Consider the following 19517-nt stretch of genomic DNA (forward strand, 5'->3'; position numbering starts at 1 on the left):
CGTATTAGTAACATAGCTAATTGCTGGCTGGCTGCTGCTGCATCGTCAGGGTATTGTTTCTTGAATAGTGCTCGATTTTACTCCGAAATAGGCTATATTTTCTTTATTTAGAAGACTTAACACTTTATTTTAAAAAATCAGAATGTTAATTTACTGCAACTTCTGCATTACATTCTTATGTACAAAAATATCCACTATATTTGTTTTAATTTCCAGGACGATAAGGACAATGACAAGACAACCATAAAGAACTGAGGACCATGTCGGCCTACGTTACAATACTCAAACAGAAAAATCAGACGGTACAACACATTTGGACAATACATTAATAAAGGGGAATGCTATTAGGCAATAGCCCCAATAACATATACATTTTTATACACTTAATCCAGTAAATGTCTGATAACCAGTCTACAATTAAACCTTTATTTTCCTTGAACAATCATTTCATAGAATAACAGAGGGTATGTTCACATAACACACACAAACAATGAGTGGTTGAATCAGTACTATTTTCAAAGGCAAGCTTGCAGGAGGGAAATTAGGAGTAATTACAAAATCAGGAAGGTTCATCTTTATCATGGATCATTTGAAAATACAGCCAGTTACTATTAATATTTACAAGCATTATTTACACAGGAAAGCTTCCAGGGAGTGTCTTATCTACATTTTTAGTTTACTACATCATAGTTTGGACGCATGTGAAAATCAGACTTTCAGTTAGCGAGGGAAGCAGAGAGCAGTTATCACTACACCCGTTTTAACAGAACACCTGAGCCAAAATATCTATGGCGAAAAGAAGTGATAGTGCTACTACTTTACACATGTGTTTATGCCTCTTTCAATATTGGTGTATTGCAACAAAAAATGTATTTTTGTCACACACTGGATAAATGCAGTGAAGTGTTTTAAAGGGTCAGCCATAGTAGTACGGCACCCCTGGAGCAAATTAGGATTAAGTGTCTTGCTCAAGGGCACGTCAACAGATTTTTCACCTAGTCGGCTCAGGCATTCCAACCAGCGACCTTTCCGGTTACTGGCCCAAAGCTCTAACTGCTAGGCTACCTGCTGCCGAATAGATCTCCCATACACACAGTACATACATGTACCAGAATACATTTATAACATCCTCCCTCAGCAGTTGAAAATCAGAGGGTTGTTATTGCACAACACACACTGTTGAGGAGACCACTAAAACGGGCATTTTACACAAGCTCCAAAACACATGGTCTTATTGCTTCCAGTTTGTACTTTGAAATGTACGCTCTGACTGTGGCTCGACTGTAGTCGGACTATAGACTGTGGCTCTATATCAAAATGGCTGTGGTGGAACAGTTTTTTTCAGATAAAATCACCAACATAGCAGTGAGACTGATGCAGTCTTGTTGATAGAACTACTAAAAACATCACAGGCAAGCTTATTTTTAAATTAGATTTTTTTTTCTCATTTGTAAATAAGAACTGGAGGCTGAGTCTCTAGAACTCAAACACACACAGACACACATACATACAAGAGGCCAAATAGATATAAGGAGGGGACCCTGGGTCTGTTTCCTGATGACAATGTCCATCCTGTACAAATCATATGAGACTCCTCCTGCACAGCCCATATCCAGCAACGAAACAATGGCACTTCACATTCAGTTATAAATGTAGGAGGAAAATCAGATTTTACATGCAGTTTTAAAAAAGTCAGCAAAATGAACTGGATAAAATGCGATGTAAAGTACGATGTAAAGTAATTTGTAGTCTTTTTGTGTGCAATAATTGTGGTGTTTCCATCACATAACACACACAATGTCACCTATGAAGTAGGCACAGATGTATTGTTCTGCAGTCAGAAAGTAGGATAGAGGATGGGTCAAGTGACAGTGTTACATACAGTACTCAGTGGTGAGACATCTGGGTTCTCGCTTATCTTCTTATGACCCTGCCTTTGAAGACAGACATGATTAACTCTGGTATTGTTACAGTATGATTTCCAGTGTGTGTGTTTTGTGATAGGTCAATGGAGTGGGGCGGGCTTCGCAGAGCAGAGTGAATCTCTCAGTGACACTGGGGCACGTGGTGTCAAGGGAGTTAGTCTACACAACGCCCTCAATGAAACTGGTGTCCAGGTGAACGATGAGCATGCGCAGGAAAGACATTTCCTTGCGTGTGTTCTCAAAGATGATTCGTGGGTCATCAGACTGGCAGCGGAGGCAGTTGGGGGCCATCACCATGGCAAGGTTATTGACATCCATCTTAGTAACAGACACATTAGCAGGCTGAGCAAACACCTGGGGATAATTAGTGTGGGAGAGAGGGTGAAAAATCATTAGGGACTGAAGGCAGAGTATGTAACTTGAAACAGATTGACTAAGGACAAATTAATGAGTTTGTAGTGATTTGTTCCATTTCAACTTCCTGACCAATGACCATGTCTCCAATGTTGAATATGATAATAGTTGTGTCAGTATGACTGTATTGTATTAGCTGTGGTGTTCTGTGTCGTGGTTATTACCTGCAGGAAGTGGATGAAGTAGCACAGCACCAGTCTGTTGAGCTCAGGCAGACACTGTACAACAGTAATGGCTGCCACAGGGTCGTCATAGTTACTGACACACTGCTTGTAGAAGGCCATGGGGATGAGAGGCTCCTCCAACTCACGATACCACAGCTTCATCAGGGAGGCTAGAGGAGACGGGGACAGTGTTAACACTAACACACACTCGCACAGATAATAGCAGAGGTACAGACTAACTCACCAGGTACGTTGGGGTCTGAGAGGTTTTCTGGGATCCGCCATTGGTCGACCTGGAGCTTCAATGCGTTGACTTCATCGATATCTCCAGGCACCCTTCAGAACAAGCGTTCTAATTCAGTATTCAGTTGCACTGCATGGCCACTAGGGGGAACTATAACCCCCACTATTACCAATCTACAGGTATGTTCAGTGGCATAGCTTGAAAACCCATTATAACATGGTGAAACGGTTATCATGACTCAAACGGCACTGGGAGTATCATGTTGTTAATTGGCGGAATTTGTTTGGATTTAGGGACTGACCATGATAATAATCATGGTGAATAGGCCTGTTCTGTATTAGCTGGAGTAGGAGAAAAAAAAATCGACCAAAGCTCCTTATCGCCCATGAAACATTGTAGTGGGTGGGGTATAACGTTTATGTTGAGAATAAATACTCCTCCTCCAAACAAATTCAAATCTAATAGAATAATCTACAGAAATACAGACCAAACAAAAATACTCACAAATCACAGATATGAGAATAGCTCTAACAACGTGATTGAAAGCCCATGGCCTCATGCAAAAACAAAAATGTAAACACATTTTTATAAAGTATCAAATGAAACATTGCTGGTCTCCAGGGGCTCTTGAGCAGTGGTATGCAATGTTTGCTCTGCTGTCCATCTCTTTACTGTAGAGTACACAGGGAATGTTTGCTTTAAACTGTGCTGCTTCAGGAGACCACCCACCAAGGCTGGCATACATTTGTCTAGATCCTCACTAGATCTCCTTTTATGACCCCGACCCTGCTAAACACAAACCCATACCTCATTGATGAATACCCCAAGTCCAATGAGGTGATTTGCTGACCCTGCCCATCTGTCTCACCTGAAGATGCCCTCAGTCTGGGCCCCTCCCAGTGCCAGGACGTATTGGGAGAGCTGCACCTGTACCCAGGGTAGCTTCCTGTCTGGGAAGAGTTCACTCTGGCGCTCCATCACCTCGTCCAAGGAGCTGCCAAACAGGGAGGGGGTCACGATGGCCCGTCTGCTGTGGTCAATCTCCTCCAGAGTTGGCTTACGAAGACCCTGCAGGGGAGGTTCAGAGTGTGACTACTAGGACTATATTTTACACTGTTCATGTAATACATTGTCTATGACTGTTAACATCAACGATTATATCTGAAATAGACTGTCTTGTGTGTATGTTAAGCCCTGTGACTAAGAATCTATCCATGATATGTTTCTGACTAATGTCCATGTTTATCTTTCTAGCATTATTAATCTCTTTATCAACATCTGTATTGGTTAGGAACCCTTTGAGTATTAAACAAATAGAGACATTCAGGGTAGGGTTGTGTTTTGACTGCATGCTCTATTTGGGCATTTTTAAATACCTTGGTTTATGACAAATACTATTTTCCCTTCCCTGCCCCTTTGCCATGCTCACTTCTCAACTCACCTTTTTGCCTCCAGTTATGGCCACTTTCTGTAGTTTGCGATAACAGAACTTTGCATACGTGCTGATGGGCAGACCTGTGAAGAGAGAAGGAAGACAGGGCCACTGTAACACTGAGGAATGCGACTCAGTAACCCAACACCATGGGAAATACAGCTCTTATTATAGCTGCACGTCACACCTTCAGATACGTCTGCTCAGTGAGTGAATCCTCTAAGGAACCTTGGTTTTCAACCAAAACAACAGATAAAAGGGTTGAACAATTCCTCACTAAATGGACACGCAATTTGTTCCCATAGATGTCAGATATTTCCGAGGCAGTAATTGGAGATATGCTGGCTGTGTGATTCTGGCATAAGGGGATCAGAGTATACATGTCTCAACTGTCCCGGTATAGAAAGAAAAGCTGGGAGAATGGAGCCATCCAGCCAGCACATCCTGTCCCAGCTGATTCATCAGACAGACACTTAGTACACTGGAGGGAGCAGTACCCCTACCTACAGACCCAAACTATCGGTCTGCCTCGTTCCCTGTACTTGGGTGTATTTTCTGAAGTAAGATACATTTGAGGAATTAAATAATCATGACTCTGCCTCAAAAAGTAATGGAACAAGGCACTCAACAATCATGCTCCAAATTTTTGAGCCACTTCCTAAGAGAATCGCATAATTTCCGTACTACAGGCCGTCACTGTGGTAACTAAAATGTACACATAAAACAGGTCTCCACTTCCTTCCCAGAGCCTCCCTATCACACCCATGGGATCCCAACCATCTCCCTTCCTTCCCAGAGAACTCTCAGGTGGCTGAGCCCTGGCCAGATGGAGAATTTTGTGCTGCAATGAAAAATATCCTTCCTGGAATGTTCTCTAGACTGAAAGACCCTGGATTTATAGCAAACAGGTGACTGACTGTCATGCATGTACACCGCCATCGTTAATCTGGCCCAGTTTGACTAATTACAGCTAATTACAGAGATCATAATGATAATTTCCCATTGATCTCAGGGAAAACACACTGTTTTTCCCAAGATTCCCTGAATTAACTAATCATTAGGGGAAGAAAAGCAAGAGTTGGACTACTTTCTTTACCCAGCCTGAGAGCAGGTTTGAACACCAGCGGTGGTCCAAATGAAAATGTTGTTTTGATAAGGCAAAACAACAACGAAGCAACCAGAGCCCATGAGAAATCACCCCTCAGAGGATTAAGAGCAGAAGGCAAATCCTGTAATGATGACACCTGTTAACTTCTTGGTTCAGACGGTCTGCCTATATCTGTTAGATTCTCCCGAGGTATCAGTTTAGTGACGCTACCTCAGCAAAGTTTTTAAACCCAAGTAAGCAAGGCCCGCCTCAGACCAGCCTAGGCCCAAGAAAAGCCCTTCCAAGCCCAGACAAGAGGCCTCCAGTTCCCACACACTTACTCCCTCCCACCACTCTGCTCACAGCTGCTCCGTGCCGTGGTCACAACACCACCCTTCATTTCAGCTCGTCTATCCAGACAGCAGCTCTCATTATGCTGTTCGTGAGGAGGCTTTCCCTTGTGGTTGGCTGGTGGGTCCACGTCGTGAGCAATGCAATAGCCCTTTCCCTCAAGTCATTATTCCCGCCTCTATCTCAAGACCTCTACAGTGAGTCACTCCCATGAACGGTAGCCATTCCTCATGGCCTGTGAGTCACTGATGTTGTCCAGGGTGTACAAGAGGTCGATGTTACAGTCATTGATGTACAATGTGTGTGGGTTCACCAGTGTGGTCACTGCCACTAGACGGGTAGGTTCCTCTCTGGTGACATCATCACAGCTGATATTGTGGGTTGCCCTATAGCAACAAGACTAATGAGTGTGCAGGTTTGGGGCAAAACAGACAGGATTGACTTAGAATCAAAAGATTGTTGACAACATATAAACTATATTTCCTCTTTGAATGTTTATTGGAAACATAAATGCATTTGCAGAATGAGCACTTGTCTCTCAAACATTGTTGAAGTTGTTGTTAGCTAGCCAGTGAATTTTAGCCATTTTAGTAGACATGACACCAGTGAAAACAAGACATGGTATCAATAACAATACAACAAACTGAAACGAGCCACCTACGATTCCCCACATGACAGCTTCTTGTCATTGTTGCCAGCTATCTAGAATCATAACACACAGCCTTTTTACCCCTGCGATGCGCGCGCATCATTTTCGTGCCGCAGGCAACCTGTCTACTGGGCTCAGTGCAGTGAGTAGGCTACCTAAATCGCAATGTGGGGCTGCCAGAGGGGAACACTAACATGGCCCCCTATTGTATCTCTATAGAAATTCTTATCCTTCAGCTCTCTTACCACCTCCACTGGTATTTTGTGAAAACCATTTAATACATCTACCAGGGAAGTTCTGCATATTAGCATGGTAGTCAAGTGACAAATCATAACAAATTTCTATTTCACTCCCAAATTCTTAATCTGCAGTGAGATATGAACTATGTTTGATATGTAATGGTTTCTTACCCATGAGAAAATAATAAATAAATGATTGGTCTCTCACTTCAGCACTCTCCAACATATGTCCTCCTTAGGAAAACTCATCCCATACCAAACATAAATCTTTATAATGCTGCCTAAGTGATCTCAGACCTACCTTCTTCATCTGTGTTCTGTTTCCGTTTCTTTCTGGACTTTGAGTTCTTCTTCAGCTTCATGTCCTGCTGGTCTAGTATGAACTGAGCCACTGGAAACCAGGAAATAAGGCAGAGGTTAAAAGGCTATTTAGAAAATCAAATAACATCCTCGAAGAGCAAACAGGAGAGAAGAGGAGAGGGAAAAAAACACTTCAAAATCCTCACACACGTCAAGCTATACCCATCATGCTGATACTGACAGACACACAGACAGTGACGAAACAAAGAGAGGAAGGTGACCCACCCTGTTGCTCAGTCTGAGACTCACTTTTCTTGTCACTGCTCGGATCCGTGTGCCTCTGGATGTATCCCTCCAGGTAGCAGCGGAACTTGGGAGAGGGGGCGAAGAAGGCCAGGCTGACAGCCATCAGCTCCCAGCCTGCAGCCAGGCTCCTAGGGCTGGTGTTGCCCGTGGTCTGCCTCACCAGCTGCACATACAGCTCATCCCTCAGGCCCTGCATGCCCCAGCACTTGGTGACGATGAGCAGGGCGGCGTGGCGACGGTCCAGCCGTGAGGGCCGGTCTCCCATGTAGGCCTGGACCAGCTTGAACATCTCACAGGCCTCCTTCCTCACAGCGCGGTCGCTGGTCACCAGCATGGGCTTCTTGATGGAGCCGCGGTTCCAGGAGAGCATGTTGGCGATGGAGACACGGCGGCGGAACAGGCCCTGGGTGTGCATGTTCAGGTGCTTGCTGGCCCAGTCCGCCATGCCTGAGGTGTCTGGGGGCGGGGGCTTGCGCAGGGTGGCGTAAGAGAGCTGGTGGTAGGAGCCTCCTATTCCTCCTCTTCCTTCTCCCTCTATGTTGTCATGGGAGACGGAGCGTTGGTGATGGGGGCCCAGTGAGCCTGTTCGTCCGTCCACCATACCTTTCTTCCTGCTGTCCAACTGAGCCTTCAGTTCCAGGGTTCCCACCTTCAGGGGAGAGAGAGAGAGGGAAAACAGAGGAGAAAAGAGGGAAGAGAGAGGGAAAGAGAAAGCGTCAGTGCAGCAGTATGTATGGATGTCCACAGCTGCAGTCTCCTCAGTGTCGACGAGGCTGCTTTACCTTTGCTCTGCAATGCGAGGGCTCGAGGGGGAATTGTTGCAGGACCGGCACATACATTTTCTAAAGCCGCGTCCACCAAAAATTCCCCAATATCTAAATGGACTTTTTCATCAGGAGCAGGTGAGGAGCATAGAGTGACATGAGAGGCCCTACCTCTGTTCTGCCTGACCCACTGCTCCTTTAAGACTACATGTGCAAATCCTTCGTCTGATCCCAAGTGGGATTTCTGCCTATACGGAGCCCTGTCCACAGTCACTGCTCCTCACAGCAAAAACCAAACCAGTAATGCAGCTCTGGTCAGAGAAACATCCAGGAACAACAAGAAACCCAGGCCAATTCACAGCAGGAATGTACTATCTGAACATAAAACGTTCAACATATCTCTTTAATTTGACTATGATGTAATATAGTAGTAAAGTGTGCCAGACAGTCTGGAACTTATATTTAGGGTTCCTGATCAAATAGTGTAGATCTCCAGATTTGGGTTTGGCGGCACTTCTTTATGGTCATATGGTCTTAATGGTGTTAAATGAGTGGTATGGGTCACTGTTTGAGATCAAATGGAACCACGGGCAAGTTTAACTAGGCAAAGGAACATTTACAGTATGAATGATACGTTCTATAATTCCTCTTCTCTTATACACAGATAGCTTACAGATGCACCGTGACATGGTGATAATTCAACAGCAGAGTTAAATAAAACAAGTCTCTAAAACGGATTTCTGTATCAAATATTCAGAGTTGTATAGATTACACATTGAAAACAGATCACATTTCCATGCTGGCTTTAAACCACTGGGTTCACTGTTTAAAAAAATAAAATAAGAAGTACATGTTCTGCTTCTGAAAGGATAGACCAATGCAGCCAAAGCTTCACATGAGGTATAGTCAACAACCAATAGTGTGTGTGTGCATTCTGTACGAGCAAATCTGTGTGTATCATGATATAACAGCAGGTCTGTGGAACATTTCAGGACAGGATTAGGGGCTTGTTTCCAATATTTGTATAAATGCGATTGCTTCAGTACCAACCCCTCATGGCACCAGCCTCTGAACCCCACCCGTACTCAGCTCTCCCTGCCAAACTTGTGCCATCTGGGCCACAGTGGCCCTCCTTCCTGACCAGGGGGAGCCATGTCCTGGCTCTCCCACGCTTGGCCCGGGCTCCTGATACCCAGGCAGAGAGCTGTCACAGGGGGACAGGGGCCTGCTGCGTTGGCCAGGTCTAGGACAGTCAGAGGGGGACAGGTAACGCTAAGCTCACAGGCACCATGCCTGGGCCATATATTGGTCCAGTGGGGCTTCTGAGCCTGACGCTCCTGATTGGAATGTTTAAAGTGTTGCATCTTCCCGGCACCTTATGTTTCTCTCAGTCAGATTCTACCGCCAGTCTTATTGATTTCAGGACTTAATTTAAATTTCAACTGAACCTCAAGACTTATTAGCTCTATAGTTTCATTAGATTCCTGGAACTTCATAAAGACATATGGAGTGGGGTGGGTGAAGTAAGTGCATTGTTGAAAGGGTTTTGGGATTATAAAATGGTAGGTTTCATAGCGCTGAGGCTTTGCACAAATCATGTGCACCTGTACTAGCCTAATAATTCAACCTCCTGACAGCAAGCAAGTTATCACTTCTGTCCATCCCATCTGTGTGAATTACTCTGCCTAGTTAAAATATCATTAGTACATTTATCCAGTTTTAGAATACGCATAATGACCTACTCTGTCCTTACTCTGTTCAGATTTTTTTTACCTCTGAAAATGGGAGACAAACACAAAACCATGAATTTAAATACTTCTCTTAATGTATTTAACTTGGCATAGAGACATCCTAAGTAATCTAGCAATAAAAGTAGCCCTGGAAATGCACCAGCAATGTGACCACCTCCAGACAAAACAAAACAGAATCCAAAGAAAAATAAACTGTTCCACATAAACAGACCACACAACAACAGGCACCAGTCAGAGTTTTAACTAAGCAGACAAACCAGAACTAATCCATTTATCAGGAGTGGACTTCCAAGGTCTTCCCATATTTCTCCTCTCTCTCACAGCCAGACAGAGACAAATACTGGAGTGTATGCTTACCTCTGATGGGGGTCCGGGGGTGTCTGGTGAGGAGAGGCCGGCCTGACTGGTGATGCTCTTCTCCAAGGTGTCCACCTTCTCATAGGTCCTCTTCTGCCTACCAGGCATCTCCAGGGGTGGCAGGGCTGGGTTGCCATGATTACCCGCCCTGCTCAGCGAGAGGCTGGCGGAGGGGACGTCTTCTCGTGACGCACACCTTCCTCCTCCTCCATACCACTGCAGGGAGTCCACGGGGGAACGTGTCCGGGGCACTGCGCCCCTCTCGCTAATCTCTGCCCCCAGGCCTCCAGCCTTCATCTCCCTCATGGTGTTGGAGCGGCTCACCACCTCCCTCATCTCCGCCATCAGCCTCTCGTTAAGGGCACACAGCTCTCCGCTGCTGCCTACTGAGCCAGGCCGGCCTCCGGCCCCCAGCCTCCGCCGGCTCTTCCTCCTCAGGCTCGGAGAGGGGCCAGTAGAGTAGCCAGAGTCCTGGTAGGTGGCGGTGGTCTGGGGACCTGGAGGTGTGGGGAAGTCCTGGGAGGCCTGGCTGCTCTGCCTGCTGTGACGAGCCTCCACTGCCCTCAACACACTGGCCTCCAGGGCTCGCCATGTCTGCTTTTTCTCCAGGGTCCCTGGCTCCCTCTGCTGCCCCCGGGGCTGGGACTGGGGCTGGGCCAAGAGGGGGTCTGATCGTGGTGTGGGGGAGGGGGTGCGGGTGGGACCGGGGGAGGTGGAGAGGAGGCCCTGTTTTGGGTCCACAACAACCATGTGCTTGATGCACTCCAGGCCAGCAGGGCTGTAGTCAGAAGCAGAAGGGTTCCTCTTGTGCCTGGATTCTGAGTGAGAGGAGCCAGGGTGCTGGAGGAGCCTGGGCTTTTGCAGGCTGTGTGTGGGGGTGAGACAGGATAGACCACCAGGCCCATTATGGTGAGCCCCCTCCACCTCCATGTCCACAGGAGGCTCATCATAGATGGGACACTCTTTTCCCGGGTCGTCGTAGAGGTGAGGTGTGGAGGCGTACTGTGGTGACACTGACCTGGGGGTGCTGGGCTGGGACCTGTGACTGCCTGGAGTTTGGGGAGGGTCAGAGGACACCAGACAGAAGCTGCCGTTGCCGATCTTTCTCAAGTGGTGGGCCTGCCGGGCGTCGGCGGCCATCTTGCCGGAGGGTGCGGTCTTGTAGCCCTGGGTGGAGCAGGAGTGAGCCCCCGGGGGTTTGCTGCTGACGGGGTGGAGGGTAAAGGCCTGGTGGCCATTGGGCTTGTTGTGTGCGTGTGTGTTGTGGTGGCGGAGCTGCAGGTCCGGGCTAGATGGGCCTCCAGGCTGGATCCGACTGACACTGTTTACTTTAACCAACATTGCTGCCTTAGACCCTGGGGAAGGCTGCCATCTCTGAGAGCGCTCTCTGGAATAGAAAGAGAATATGGGAAAGGATGAGATCTGGGTTTGGATTTAAAGAGATAACTGCAGATAAAAACACACACACAAGATGACAGTCACCCGAACAAGCAAAGCATTGTCCCGAACTTCAACAAGCCTGTGGTTACTTCTAAATTGTGACCATCAAAAAAATGCTCCACTAATTTAAATTCCAAGCTCAGACAGATTTGGGAAAACTGTGATCCGATTCCTCGCATTTTTCCCCAGACATTTCACTGACCCTCCAAAATACTGCCTTAAGTCATAAGACAATATCTCCAGTGTGTGTTGTGCAAACCAACCTCCTAAAAAGACACAATTACCATTGTACTTCTGACTGAGGCAAAAGAAGACTTCTCATTGCTGTCTGGGTTAGAGGTGTGGAAAACATTTCCTACGTACTGTAAGTGTGTTAAGCATTCTCCTGCTTTGGACCATAACACAGTACCTCTTCCCAAGAGTAGTGACCCATCAATTACACAGACTCAAAACACCTCATGTGAAACATTTGGTTACATTTGAGAAAATGACAAAACATGATAAGATCTAAATTCCCAGCTGCCACAGTTCCAAAACACTCACATACTGAGTAGAGTAGTAGAGAAGAGTGTATGAGAACATACTTGGGGAGCAGAATTACAGTAGAAGTGTCTCCATCTGGCCTGAGGGACTGGAGGTTGACACTCCTCCCTTGCGGCTAACTTCAGACGTTGTCAGAATGCTAATCCAAGCACTGGGAACTAATCTGGCATTAATCTGTTTACACCTCTCTCTCGCTTTCTAACCCTGTAATCCCTGTGGCCCCAGCATCAGGCCTCATTCATTCCTCAATACCTCACTTAGATCTAACTGCCATCCATCTGTGGTTCAGCAAATAAACACTTCTATCCATCTGACCAACTGTGACTGAAACAACTCCTATCATACAGCATATAAGAGTTATCTGCTAACTTCAAGAATCAAAGGTTGAGCATGCTTTACAGTACTAGCACTACAGACCAAGGATTAGAAAAGCAGAGACTTACCTTCTGCCCTCCACCCTCTCTACCGTATAGCCAACAACACACTGTAATCGATACTATTAAACCTGCATGGCTCTATCCTTCTGCAGCCAGACATCTAACAGACTGACCCACTGCACACATACCTCCTCCTAAGTCTCAGGGCAGGAGTTACTGAGGAGCAGGAAGACAACAGAGAAGACCTTCGGTAGTTTGTAACAATACAATAACAACTCCCCTGGGGCTCAAGCTTCTCGGGCCAATGGCAAACTTCCTCACTTCCTTCTTACCCCCCCATCTGCCACTGAACTGCATTCTCTCTCTTTCCCTCAAACAGTCACGCCACCTCAGTGATTTGAATGTAAACAGGCTCTTCAAATGGTTGAGCAGATATAGCTTCCACAGCCCATAAACAGCTGGGCCTGAGCCACCTGGCAGCCTCCCAGCACAGTCAGCCCTGTCCCTGTGGTGTTGGGAACATTCCTGGGCCTCACCTCCCTTCCCCCCGCTCAGACGCGACAAAAGACCAATCAACAGTTTTTACTGCCCCACACGTGGATCCAGAGAAGCGGAGACTAGTCACGCGCTGCAGAGTGGACGGGAGCCACTTCAAACCGGCTGTGTTAGGGCTGCTTTAGTTCTCAGCAGTGTGACAGACTGAGGTGGGAGACAGCTGAAAACGTGCTGCTGCTGTCTGAACTCTGAAATGCGGGACTCAGAGGAAGTCCTCCTTCAGTCATGGTCAGGGGCTGGTGATGTCAGTGATGTTACCTCCACAACAGAGGCAGTGTCAAGCAGATTTTTATGATCAAGGATTATGGTCTGATGTTGGTACTAACCTTTGAATTGACTTGCAAAAAATACAGAAACATAAAACTGGCTGTTTTAAAACAGCCAGTTAATAGTTTACTATGGCACAGAATGGGCTACATTACAGTAACCATTAAAGGGACAAGAAGGAATTTAAGCAAAAGGCCAAAGACCACATGTAACCTAGCACAATGTTCACATGCTAAATACATTATACACTCAGTGGCCAGTTTATTAGGTACACCCATCGAGAACCGCGTCGGACACCATTTGCATCCAGAACAGACTGAATTTTTCGGGGCATGGAAACGTTGCTCAATTGGTATCAGGGGACCTAACGTGTGCCAGGAAAACATTCACCATACCATTACACCACCAGCCTGTACCGTTGACACCAGGCAGGATGGGGCCATGGACTCCTACTACTTATGGCCCCAATCCTGACTGCCATCAGCATGACTCAACAGGAACTGGGATTCGTATGACCAGAGAATGTTTTTCCACTCCTCAATTGTCCAGTGTTGGTGATCTCGTGCACACTGGAGCCGCTTCTTTTTGTTTTTAACCAGGACCGATGAGTTGTATGTTCTGAGATGCCGTTCTGCACACCACTGTTGTACTGCACCGTTATTTGCCTGTTTGTGGCCCGCCTGTTAGCTTGCACGATTCTTACCATTTTCCTTCGACCTCATCAACGAGCTGTTTTCGACTAAAGAACTGCCGCTGAATTCGCACAATTCTCAGGAAACCCTAGACACTCATGCGTGAAAAGCCCACGAGGCCATCTGTTTCTGAGATACTGGAACCGGCACGCCTTGGCACCGATGATCATACTAGAGGTCGACCGATTAATCGGAATTAATTAGGGCCGATTTCAAGTTTTCATAACAATCGGAAATCGGTATTTTTGGACGCCGATTTTGCCAATATTTAAAAAAAAATATATATATTTTTTTTTACACCTTTATTTAACTAGGCAAGTCTGTTAAGAACACATTCTTATTTTCAATGACGGCCTAGGAACTGTGGGTTAACTGCCTTGTTTAGGGGCAGAATGACAGATTTTTACCTTGTCAGCTCAGAGATTCAATCTTGCAACCTTACGGTTAACTAGTCCAACGCTCTAACCACCTGCCTCACGAGGAGCCTGCCTGTTACGCGAATGCAGTAAGAAGCCAAGGTAAGTTGCTAGCTAGCATTAAACTTATCTTATAAAAAACAATCAATCATAATCACTAGTTATAACTACACATGGTTGATGATATTACTAGTTTATCTAGCGTGTCCTGCGTTGCATGTAATCGATGTGGTGCGCATTCGCGAAAAAGGACTGTCATTGCTCCAACTGTCGTTGCTCCAACCATAAACATCAATGCTTTTCTTAAAATCAATATACAGAAGTATATATTTTTAAACCTGCATATTTAGCTAAAATAAATCCAGGTTAGCAGGCAATATTAACCAGGTGAAATGGTGTCACTTCTCTTGCGTTCATTGCACGCAGAGTCAGGATATATGCAACAGTTTGGGCCGCCTGGCTCATTGCGAACTAATTTGCCAGAATTTTACGCAATTATGACATAACATTGAAGGTTGTGCAATGTAACAGCAATATTTAGACTTAGGGATGCCATCCGTTAGATAAAATACGGAACGGTTCCGTATTTCACTGAAAGAATAAACGTTTTGTTTTCTAAATGATAGTTTCCGGATTCGACCATATTAATGACCTAAGGATCGTATTTCTGTGTATTATGTTATAATTAAGTCTATGATTTGATAGAGCAGTCTGACTGAGCAATGGTAGGCACCAGCATGCTCGTAAGCATTCATTCAAACAGCACTTTCGTGCGTTTTGCCAGCAGCTCTTCGCAATGCTTTTAAGCATTGCGCTGTTTATGACTTCAAGCCTATTAACTCCCGAGATTAGGCTGGTGTAACCGATGTGAAATGGCTAGCTAGTTAGCGGGGTGAACGCTAATAGCGTTTCAAACGTCACTCGCTCTGAGACTTGGAGTAGTTGTTCCCCTTGCTCTGCATGGGTAACGCTGCTCCGAGGGTGGCTGTTGTCGATGTGTTCCTGGTTCGAGCCCAGGAAGCGGCGAGGAGAGTGATGGAAGCTATACTGTTACACTGGCAATACTAAAGTGCCTATAAGAACATCCAATAGTCAAAGGTATATGAAATACAAATCGTAGAGAGAAAAATAGTCCTATAATTCCTATAATAACTACAACCTAAAACTTCTTACCTGGGAATATTGAAGACTCATGTTAAAAGGAACCACCAGCTTTCATATGTTCTCATGTTCTGAGCAAGGTACTTAAACGTTAGCTTTCTTACATGGCACATATTGCACTTTTACTTTCTTCTCCAACACTTTGTTTTTGCATTATTTAAACCAAATTGAACATGTTTCATTATTTATTTGAGGCTAAATTGATTTTATTGATGTATTAAATTAAGTTAAAATAAAAGTGTTCATTCAGTATTGTTGTAATTGTCATTATTACAAATACATTTTTAAAAAATTAAAAAATTTAAAATAAAAATATAAAATCGGCCGATTAATCGGTATCGGCTTTTTTTGGTCCTCCGATAACCGGTATCGGCGTTGAAAAATCATAATCGGTCGACCTCTAGATCATACCACGCTGAAAGTCGCTTAGGCCACTCGTTATGCCCATTGTAACGTTCAATCAAACAGTAACGGAATGTCTCGATGCCTGTTTTATATAGCAAGCCACGGCCACCTGACTCACTGTCTGTAACAGCAAACTATTTTCGTGAACGGGTGGTATACCTAATAAACTGGCCGGTGACTGTACACCCCCCACACATATCATAAGGTTACTACTCATGACATGGAACTGGTAAATGTAATTGATGACCAACAGGTTCCATCTTATGACTAGTCTCATTCTCCAGTGGTGAGAGTGATGAGTGGTCTGGTTTACCACTGATGACCTTGAGAGAGGGGGGTGGGGTTCTACTTCATATCGCTGAAACCCACTGGAGCCTCCCATACAACACAAACAGGAAATGACAAATCTAACATTCACGCTGGAGTAAGGCCGAATGAGAGGGGTGACCTTCACTTATAGGGGGTTTACATGTTGCTAAATTAAACTCAAACAAAAGCAACCATATATGAAAGAACATTGTCTAAGTCCCTACACAGCATCACTGCCATTACACTCGACATCCCCATACTACCCGAGTGCTAATTCCATCTACACGCTAAATGATGTCAGTCCTCTTTAAAATGTCACCAATAACAACAGAAACCCTATCCTCTGCATGGATGTTGTTTTGAGGTGAAACCAGAGCAACACGACAGAATGATAAGAGAGGAAGTTTGGACATGCTGAGTCAAGCTCCTAGCACAGAGCAGAGCTGGGGATTTCATCTGGCTTTGTGGTTGTTGTTCACTTGTCATTGTCACACCACACCCAGGGTGGCACAGCCAGGCTAGTGTTCAGCCCTCCAGCATCGGCTCATTATTTTGTTTGTTAACAGAAACAGTTGGTGCGCAATAGATGATTATCCCAATCACATCTGGCTTCATGCCAATGCCCACAGTAGATAAGCTTTCCTCACTGTAGCAGTCCTAATCCAACTATAATTTACCACCAACAACCTCTTGCCTAGTTAAATATAAAAAAAAAAATACCACCCAACCAGAATGATCTCACTTCTAAAACAGTGAGACAGTAAGAAAGCAGTGGTTAGAAAATAGGGTGAAGTGAGAGAGAGAGCGAGAGAACGAGAGCGAGAGAACGAGAGAGAGCGAGAGAACGAGAGAGAGAGAATGAGAAGGGGATTTGTCGTGGGAGAGTGCCGTCAGGGAATGAGCAGGAACGTTGACATTCCTCAGAGGTCTCATTCAGGGGCCCCAGGCCGGGGAGCCTTTAGACAATGCCTGGCTCTGCTATTGTCACGGCAACGCCCCTCTATGGAGCAGAATCCCATTTAAAGACTATCTACAGATTCTCTCAAGCAGACATAAACACTTACCTAACATCAGTATGGCAGTGCTGAGCTTACATTGACACTGTCAACATGTTTGCTTTACCACAATCATAAAAAGAGCCTGTGTTTCATCACACTGACCACATTGGCTGTTGGGTACTTTTCAAATAATGTAAACTTAAAATAAATTATTATATGCCACGGAATATAAAAAAGACATTACCAGTATTCAGACAAAAACAGCACTCATTTTCAAAATCTATAACATACCCCAACCAGAAGCCATGGATTACAGGCAACATTCGCACTGAGCTAAAGGGTAGAGCTGCCGCTTTCAAGGAGCGGGACTATAACCTGGAAGCTTATAAGAAATCCCGCTATGCCCTCCGACGAACCATCAAACAGGCAAAGCATCAATACAGGACTAAGATCGAATCGTACTACACCGGCTCCGACGCACATCGGATGTGGCAGGGCTTGCGAACTATTACAGACAACAAAGGGAAGCACAGCCAAGAGCTGCCAGTGACACGAGCCTACCAGATGAGCAAAATAATTATATGCTCGCTTCGAGGCAAGTAACACTGAAACATGCATGAGAGCATCAGCTGTTCCGAATGACTGTGTGATCACGCTCTCCGTAGCCGATGTGAGTGAGACCTTTAAACAGGTCAACATTCACAAGGCCGCAGGGCCAGACGGATTAGCAGGACATGTACTCCGAGCATGCGCTGACCAACTGGCAAGTGTCTTCACTGACATTTTCAACCTCTCCCTGTCTGAGTCTGTAATACCAACATGTTTCAAGCAGACCAACGTCCATGTGACCAAGGACACTAAGGTAACCTGCCTAAATGTCTGTAGCCATGAAGTGCTTTGAAAGGCTGGTCATGGCTACAACACCATTATCCTAGAAACCATAGACTCACTCCAATTTGCATACCACACAAACAGATCCACAGATGACGCAATCCCTATTGCACTCCACACTACCCTTTCACACCTGGACAAAAGGAACACCTACGTGAGAATGCTATTCATTGACTACAGCTCAGCGTTCAACACCATAGTACCCTCAAAGCTCATCACTAAGCTAAGGATCCTGGGACTAAACACCTCCCTCTGCAACTGGATACTGGAATTCCTATCAGGCCGACCACAGGTGGTAAGGGTAGGTAACAACACATCCGCTGATCCTCAACACGGGGGCACCTCAGGGGTGCGTGCTCAGTCCCCTCCTGTACTCCATGTTCACTCATGACTGCACGGGCCAGGGACATCTCCAACACCATCATTAAGTTTGCCGATGACACAACAGTGGTAGGTCTGATCACCGACAACAATGAGACAGCCTATAGGGAGGAGGTCAGAGATCTGACCGTGTGGTGCAAGGACAACCACCTCTCTCTCAACGTGATCAAGACAAAGGAAATTATTGTGGACAACAGGAAAAGGAGGACCAAGCACTCCCCCATTCTCATCGACGGGGCTGTAGTGGAGCAGGTTGAGAGCTTCAAGTTCCATCACCAACAGACTTAACATGGTCCAAGCACACCAAGACAGTCGTGAAGAGGGCACGACAAAACCTATTCCCCCTCAGGAGACTGAAAAGATTTGGCATTGGTCCTCAGATCCTCAAAAGGTTTTACAGCTGCCCCATCGAGAGCATCCTAACGGGTTGCATCACTGCCTGGTATGGCAACTGCTCGGCATTCGACCGCAAGGCACTACAGAGGGTAGTGCGTACGGCCCAGTACATCACCGGGGCCAAGCTTCCTGCCATCCAGGACCTCTATACCAGGCGGTGTCAGAGGAAGGCCCTAAAAATTGTCAAAGACTCCAGCCACCCTAGTCATAGACTGTTCGATCTGCTACCGCACAGCAAGTAGTACCAGAGCGCCAAGTCTAGGTCCAAGAGGCTTCTACAATTCCTTGCAAAAGTAATCACCCTTGGTGTTTTTCCTATTGTGTTGCATTACAACCTGTAATTTAAATGGATTTTTATTTGGATTTCATGTAATAGACATACACAAAATAGTAAATATTGGTGAAGTGAAATGAAAATAACTTGTTTCAAAAAATTCAAAAAAATGAAAAAGTGGTGCGTGCATATGTATTCACCCCGTTGCTATGAAGCCCCTAAATAAGATCTGGTGCAACCAATTACCTTCAGAAGTCACATAATTAATTAAATAAAGTCCACCTGTGTGCAATCTAGGTGTCACATGATATATACACTGCTCAAAAAAATAAAGGGAACACTTAAACAACACAATGTAACTCCAAGTCAATCACACTTCTGTGAAATCAAACTGTCCACTTAGGAAGCAACACTGATTGACAATAAATT

The 19517-nt window shown here is 45.5% G+C and overlaps 1 protein-coding gene across 1 annotated transcript in view; it reads right to left on the bottom strand.

The window, feature by feature from the left end:
- Positions 1-1004: 1004 nt before the first annotated feature.
- LOC120065072 (rho GTPase-activating protein 39-like) overlaps positions 1005-19517 on the bottom strand; it is a 57872-nt gene continuing 39359 nt past the window's right edge. Inside the window, exons 3-10 of the mRNA XM_039015758.1 lie at positions 9984-11370; positions 7091-7760; positions 6807-6896; positions 4189-4262; positions 3616-3815; positions 2748-2839; positions 2504-2673; positions 1005-2279 (exon numbers count right to left, since the gene is read on the bottom strand). Coding sequence (XP_038871686.1) covers positions 2085-2279; positions 2504-2673; positions 2748-2839; positions 3616-3815; positions 4189-4262; positions 6807-6896; positions 7091-7760; positions 9984-11370 — 2878 coding nt within the window. The 3' untranslated portion in view covers positions 1005-2084. The remainder of the gene's footprint in view (positions 2280-2503; positions 2674-2747; positions 2840-3615; positions 3816-4188; positions 4263-6806; positions 6897-7090; positions 7761-9983; positions 11371-19517) is intronic.

Source organism: Salvelinus namaycush, chromosome 20 (assembly GCF_016432855.1).
Source record: "Salvelinus namaycush isolate Seneca chromosome 20, SaNama_1.0, whole genome shotgun sequence".
Taxonomy (NCBI): Eukaryota; Metazoa; Chordata; class Actinopteri; order Salmoniformes; family Salmonidae; genus Salvelinus; species Salvelinus namaycush.